Consider the following 7,710-nt stretch of genomic DNA (forward strand, 5'->3'; position numbering starts at 1 on the left):
AGGCAAAATCTGTTATTTGTGAGAGAAGATGAAAATGTTTTTTCTTCTTCTTTACTGACACTGAATCCACATTCTATAAGAGTTTAGTGCTGATCACCAACCTGTCTCTCTTTAAATGTCCTAACATTACAAAAAAATGAACTGTTGGAATTGCATTAGCTCAGTCGTCTTAGCAGGTGCTTGTAGTTGGACTGTGATGTATTGGCACAAGAGTATCTGAGAGCAGGGCCTCCATTTTGTCACATGTGGAAGTACAAGAAGGTTCAGTAAATTGGTTAAGGGGTTTAAGGAAAGATAGGAGTTGAACCAGTGACTGGTAGCGAGCCTTTCTGTTCTGGACAGAACCTGGACCACCTACTCTCATAGTATGCTTTATATGAAAATAAGTGCAGTGCACTGGTACAAGGTAAAAAATCTGTGTAGAATAAAGCACATCACTGGCTGTTATCCATTGTTGACAATACATAGTAAATACCACAGAAATAACTGCTATATTCTTCATAGCAGCTGTTTAAATGACAGTGTGAGCATTTATGTACCTTCTTTCTAAGCTAATGAAAATCTGAAGAGTGCTTAAAATGGGATGAGCACTCATTGCCACCCTTCGTGGTCTTCCCATTGTCAGGAAGGATCCGGAAAAACCCGGAAGAAATCCAGAGAGGAGCAAAGCAGACTCATTTCCGGGTTCAGAGCTGAAAGTGTGAGGGCAGGCTGAAGGAACTTGGTTTTCCAAAATAGCTGAAAGAGACTTGAGTGACGCTTTAATTGGCAAAGAAAGAAGATAAATTGACCCCAATTTAGAAAAAGATCACCTTTCAGTATGCCAGGACATACATGGAAAGATTAAAGTTCTCCTCCCATACAAGACAACATCTTTTATTGTTCACAGGTTTAATATTCCTACATCATACAGGCTGTGCATGCTGGGGTCTTTCAAAGCTTTCGACATCAGAGCTCCATTTCTTACTTTCAGAGAGCAGCTGTCAAAATGTGAACATAGAGACTTCGTGAAAGATTATGTAGGCATACATGTAGATACAATGTTTTCATTGCAACTCGTGTGAATTCGGAAAACCTGGGGTGGGATTGTGTGCTAGAAGACGCTTGTCGTGTTCGCGTACAGGCAGAGGCGGCTTGCCGAGCCGGTTTTCATCGGAAATGTTGCTCCTCTCCCTGCTCTAGACCCGCAGACGTACAGCTCGAAGTCGAAATCCAAGGACCTCCCGGCCATCAAGGTGGACCTCGCCTCCCCCCAGTCCCCGGACCACGTCACCCTCGCAGACGAGCGGACGAAACGGCTGGAGGAGGACGACCAGGGCATCGTCATGAAGGAACCGGGGGGCAGGGAGGAGCAGGAGAGCGGGAAGGACCAGCGCCTGCTGCGTTGCCTTAGTGACCCAGGGCCTAATGCCGACGAGGAGGAGGACGAGCCCTTTTTGCCTTAGGCCTCTCCGTCTCCCGCTCCCTGTATTCCTGTCCAGTCATTCCCTTTAGGTAAAGCCAAAACTACTACAAAATGAACCAAAAAAAATGTTACTTTTTTTTATTTAAAAAAAATCGATCCTGTTCCAGCCGTACAGCGACGTCGGTATCGAAAAATCCAGGAACTATGCAGAACCAAAGGCGTTTGCGGTTTATTTTAGCAGGACCTTCAGAAACCAAGAGATTTGGAGCGTTCTGGGGGCTGGGTTGTTGTTTTTCCAATTTTTTTTTGTGTGTGTTTTTAACCAGAAGGGAATCGTTTCATGGGACAAGGAGCCTTTCTTCCACCCCACTCCCCCCACCCCCTTCAGCTCTCTCTCTATCTCTCTCTCTCTCGTTTTGTGTCGGGACACTCCAGGCTGCTACCAGGAGCAATACAAAGCAATGGCAGAGCGAACTCCCCTCCAGTTTTCCCGCTGAGATCTGGTCCAAGCTGAGCTAGACAGTGTGCGGACTCTGGAGGGGAGGCAGTGTAAATAGCCACCTCATCCATCACCTAGACATTTTATACAGTTTTTCGGTTTCTGAAGCAATACAAGTCCCAAAACTGCTGTGGAGCGTTCCAATGCAGTCCAAAAATAAACTGCTTCCACCATCCTACAACAGAAGGTCTTCTGCTACATGGAACGTCAGAGGCGTCTAGACTGGTGTTGGCAAAGGTTAATGTAACTGAACTCTGAGAGGTGACTCATACGGTTGAGTCCTCTCTCATATTTGCCTCAGTGCAGTTTTTTTTGTTTTGTCAAAGCATTAGTACAAGGCTACATCTAAGAAGAAAGGCCACGGCTGTGGAAAAGAGGAGCAGATTCATTGCTGGACCAATAAGCCGTGCCGCTGTCTTGCTAATCTGTCATTTCAGTGTTCCACTCTTGATACAAAGCTTTGAATTTGTTTTAGTGTCTTAATTTGTAACCAAAGAAAGTTTTAAGTTCTCAGCTTTAAGTAACCAGGGGTGAGCAGGTATCTGTATTTCGAGCAGTTATTTCAGGTGTCCTTAACGGAGTGAATGTGCTGTGTAGAGTCAGGCACTGAGCAGGTCTACTTGAAAGCTGTCACTCTTTTGTTTTTTGCAGTCCTTTGCCCTCCATTTAAAAGTAAATGTCAAGATGTTAAAACGAAGGCCCAGATTTAATCAGAACCTTCTTTTGAGGCACAAGTCACAGACCCCTGAACCTGAGTGATTTGCTCTGTTCAGAGGGCTGGCAAGTGGCGTGTTTGGAATTTCTAGTTGAGGAAGGTTGATTTACGCCGGGCCTAGTTCCATGTCCTTTGTGAAGATTTTGAACACAATTTGTCGAAGTTTAGGGCTCTGTGCGCTCAACAGCTTGTTTCCTTCACAGACTGTTTTTGTCAATGATTTTTAGCATCCATTTAAAAATGTGGCGGAGATAAGTGTGTCAGATGGTTTGTTCATAAATTTCTTAGGAACTAAGTATTGGGACACAACAAATAAATGGAAATGTCCTTGTTATAGGAAGCACTTCCAAATGTATTGCCATACCAGTAATCTCCATACTGTGGTATTATACCATTCCTTACAAGCTCCAGCTAATTTGTACATTGTATTGTGCTTTTGAAAATGTAAGAGGCCTAAATACTTCCTAGATAGGAGAAGAAAAATGTAATCTGGTATCTGCAATTAAATTAGTGATTTAAGAGGCTTGTATGGAATTGTTAGGCAATTATATAGATTGAAATATTGTGTATGTCTGAATGTTTTGTCCCTGTTGCTCTCCAAGCATTGTAACTAGATTTCAATCATTTACATTTCTTTCAACTGCAATACATCATTCATATTGGGTCAAGCAAGTTAGACAGACCCGTTCCATGTCTTTTTTATGGTCTTGAAATTGAGATTTTGGTTGTGTAATTGAATCTCTCCAAATTGATTTGGAGGTTTTAATAAGAGAATACTAATCTACCTTTGGCAGTAGCTACCTGCACATATGGCACTGAAAAAAAAAACAAATACCACTTTGCGATTGTAATTTTTTTTCATGTGCAATTAAAGCAATATATTTTTTAAACAATACTAATATGTGAAACTCACTGTGCTGGTATTTTATTTGGAAGCAGTGTTTTTATTTTGAAAAACCACTAGGAGATCAAATTAACTCCTGTACAGGACTGCGTTGGAAACTTGCTCTCTCGCAACAGGTCGATGAACAGATTGTAACTGAAGATGTGTATAATAATAATATCCAGATACTTTGCATATAAATCCCTGAATTCCTATCTATGCAATATGTTTAAATATATTTTAAAAAATCATATTTTAAGAAAATCTGTAATATATGCTCGGATTATAATATGGATGATAAAATTCCTGTTTGAAACCAATTTCCTATTCGAAATCAGTTAAGCTTCGGTATTCTCCTCTGCTGTAAACGTTTTTTTTTAATCTTTTGGGGTTGTTGAAGATTTACTTTAGGAAATTATTCCCTGAAAAGGGGACGAAACTGTCAGTATAAATGGTATACTTTGTTTTTGTAAAGAAGACGATGCCTGTGCCTGTCTTTGACGCAAGCGCCGTTTCGTCTGGGCTGGCGAGACTCTGTGCTTCTGCCTGTGTCTACGGTCATTTTATTTCGTGGTTTGCCATTCGTTCCTCTAAACCAATTTGAACGTCCGCGTAGCATGTGGTAACAGAGCGATCGATTGGGACTAATTTTACGTTTCACATGAGGCTCCAAAGTCGCCGATGTTCACCGCAAGTTTGATTTTATTAAGCCGTGTGCATCGCGGTTTAGATTTGACCTCGCGTTTCCTCAGTCGATACACTGGAATGCAGTTCTTCGCCGCACGCTGTCGTTAGATTATCGCACATCGCTTTCTTACCGTTCCGTTTCCATGTTACTGTTTTCGGATGGTCGGGGTAGAGGTCAGGTGATCGAAGCCCATTTTTTAAGCCCGAACAATTTTAAACGGTGTCGAAATTGGTTGCCGCGTTGGAGAAGTTAATAAACCCTGTTTTTGTGAAAGGTAGCTTGGAATTCTGTAATCTGTGTGATGGCAAACGCGCGTTGGAAGACTCTCATCCTCCTGTCTGGTGCGTGTGAGTGTGGCTGAAGAAGAAATGAATTCAAAATGCGTTGCTTCTTTTAGATGTGCAAATCTGATCTTTCATCCGTTGAACGTGATGGTCCTGTGCCTGGAGACCATTTTCAGGACCTGTCAGGGAAGTTGGTCTGAACTGATATGACCAATCGCAGTGACCCGAGGCAGTGAGCACTTTTCATTCCAGATTTGACATGTGGCTTAATACTGGGAGTCCTTTGTAGTTAGTGGAGGACATCATTCAAATCCAATCTGGTCGAATTTTTTTTTCCTTACATGTTATATGCCTTTAGGAAAGAGACAATGTTACTTTTCTAGTTTTTGTTCTAAAGGAAATCTGAAGATGAAGCCATATTTAGGAAAATATTGGGATTTTTTTTGCACTGGTGCTATGCATATTTAATGCTTTAGCAACGTTTAAAAGGAATTACAATAAAAGCAGATGTTTTAATATTTTAAAATTAACTTTACAAATGTATTTTACTGGATTACTAATACTACATCTTGGATGTTTTTCTATAGTCCATTCGTTAGTTTGCATTGCTCTGCCTTTATTGGTATTCATATCAATTATGAAATTGGATTAATTTGGTCTGTATGACAAGAAATATGTCACGTTTTTTTTTGGGGGGGGGGGTTGTTAAATGGGTGTTCCCAGCACCCCATCACTCCACAGCTGTGTGTTTCTTGTGAAAATGTGGGACCTGTGAGCTTATTCTTAACAGAACAGTGCAGTTCTGTCAGTTTTGTGCGCTTTAGAGTCTCTGTACTGTTCAGCCATTACCTCAGTGCGCAAGGCTGGAGTCACGAGGTGTCTGCTGGCTTTCATTTTGATGTTTTTTTTTTAAAGGATCTTTCCTTTATATTAACCAAATTGTGCTTTGATAACGTTTGGTGTTTCGTATCCAAATGTTTCTCATTACAAACCAAGGGATTGTGGTCTTACTTTGACCGATTTGAGGAAAGTTCAGTTCTGCGGTAATGTACAGTTTCAACTCCTTGAACTCCTCAGGCACCAGTCAACCCCTTTTCACACTCTTCCCTTTCTCACCCAGCCCTGCAGCAGTGCTGGCTTTTGAAACAGGGTGATCCTTTATCAGAAACACTACTGCTCTGCAAGATTAGCGATGATAAACAGGCCAAAGGTTTGAGGCTCCATCATTGAGGACAGCCCGTCTGATGACCATCCAGCTTGGGTCCGAGTGTAATATTTGCCGAATGTGGTAAAAAAAAAGGAAAATGTGCTTTTCCTTTCTGGAGACCCATGACCGTCAAATTCGTCGCGATCGTGCCGCTGCTCCCCCTTCTGTCCCTTGGGGGTGACCTCGCTGGTGAATGATAAGACCCTGGATAAGTGACGCGGGCGTTGTGCCACAGTGAAATGTCGGAGGACTGGATCATGGCGCAGTGCGAGTGTGTGATGGGGAACTGCTGTCCACCTGTTTCCTGATGAAGTCCTGAGATAATTACCCAATAATCCCAGCCTCCAGCTTAACCTCCAGGCAAAACGAGAAAATCTGTCGACAGGACGTGACTGTGATTTCAACAGAAAGGCTGGACAGGTAGTCCACAGCAGGTTGAGACAAGATGCAGAGTAAAGCTTATGGATTTTCAAACCATCTGCCTCATAAGGTAGACTGGACTTTTTTTTTTACTTTAACGTTGTCCGAACGCGAAATTTGCAAATCTAACCATCTAAAAAGGCCGTGCAATGTCCGAGGACCGCGTTTTCCTGTCCCTGTGTATTTAAGGACATGCGTGGGGATTGGCACCAGCAGCTGAAGGCACTGTTCCTTCTCCTAGGGGTGCAACTTATACGCCCGGTTTGGGCCACACCCTCTCTAGTCCTGCCACAGACGCACGACCTTGTCAGAATGAAATTGTGCTTTATCTTTTTTTTTTTTTCTGGGGGTTTGCTGTTCTTTGAGCGATGTGCAAACAAAGCATACTTTGCAATGAAATGCACTTTCTTCTCTATTTTTTTATATGAACTGTTGTAAATTAAAATGAAAATGCTCTGTAATCACTACTAGCCAGTGCACACAAGTGTCTACTAGCATAGCTTCAGCATTCCATTCATGTATAGAGAGTCTAATGTACTGTAATGGTTACATGAATATACAAATTAAAGTTTTAATTTATAAAATGTCTCTGTGCAATGTCTTCTATGCTAGTGTGTTGGCCCTATTCTGATGACATTTTCATAACCAGTTTTACATGTTTAGTTTCCCAGCTGCTGTAATAATATGCTATATATTCAGTTTTGTAGACTGACTGACATAGTGGGTTTGAAATAGGTTTGCTTTATAGGTAACTGCAAAACATCATTACATTTTGAAAATGCCCTCCTGATAGGAAAACAGAGATATTCTTCCCTTAGGAAATGAGTGTTTTATGTGGAACAAGTAACTCACCTGCCAAAGATTTGAAGATGTATTTTTTATTGTAGTATAAGGTATCACATTTTTCTCTTGTTCACAAATACCATAACAAAATTTGGAGTGAATTTATTTCTAAATGTAATTTAGACCTGACTGTGAGACATTGACGCAATCCCATTTCCCAGAGTATTTCAGAATCTCTTGGATTCAGTACCAGTTTCTGAAAAATCAATCTCCCTATCTCTTCAGTATAACTGTGCACCAATCATTTGCAGTATACTGTAAACATCCTAACTGGTTCTGAGGAACCACTGTCTTCTGGACTTTGATCCAACTGAGTTATTGATCACAGGCTTATTAATTTCAATTATTTATGTGGGGCATATTAAATTCAGTTCTTTCACCCAATTTCTGAGTTGGAAAACTGACCTTCTTGTCTAATGGACCTCTACAGAAGGAAAATAAAAGCACTCCTTGTCATTCCCACCTGAGCCTGCTCATCCTTTAGCGATAGTCTATCAAGAGCTATATACAGTAGTTGGAAACAGGCAAGCGCAGTTTAAAGAGAGTGTTCAAATTCACCATGATGAAGCTGTAGGGAGCAATACAGGGTAATTTGGGACTGAGCGCTGCAACGACTTTCCCAAAAATCTAAACAAGCAAGATCATTTGAAGTCATCCATGAGCATGAGAGATTTGGAGCTCAGCTGCAATGTAATTCTCTTCTCATGTTAAGAAGACTCTGTTTTAGAAATCCTCTCTTTAAAGGAAGACTAAGAGGGATCCTGAT

At 41.4% G+C, this 7,710-nt stretch overlaps 1 protein-coding gene across 1 annotated transcript in view; it reads left to right on the forward strand.

The window, feature by feature from the left end:
• slc9a1a (solute carrier family 9 member A1a) overlaps positions 1–6,685 on the forward strand; it is a 50,484-nt gene extending 43,799 nt beyond the window's left edge. The window contains exon 12 of the mRNA XM_088932763.1: positions 1,183–6,685. Coding sequence (XP_088788889.1) covers positions 1,183–1,445 — 263 coding nt within the window. The 3' untranslated portion in view covers positions 1,446–6,685. The remainder of the gene's footprint in view (positions 1–1,182) is intronic.
• The last annotated feature ends 1,025 nt before the right edge of the window (positions 6,686–7,710 follow it).

This window comes from Atractosteus spatula, chromosome 14 (genome assembly GCF_055471065.1).
Source record: "Atractosteus spatula isolate fAtrSpa1 chromosome 14, fAtrSpa1.hap1, whole genome shotgun sequence".
NCBI lineage: Eukaryota > Metazoa > Chordata > Actinopteri > Semionotiformes > Lepisosteidae > Atractosteus > Atractosteus spatula.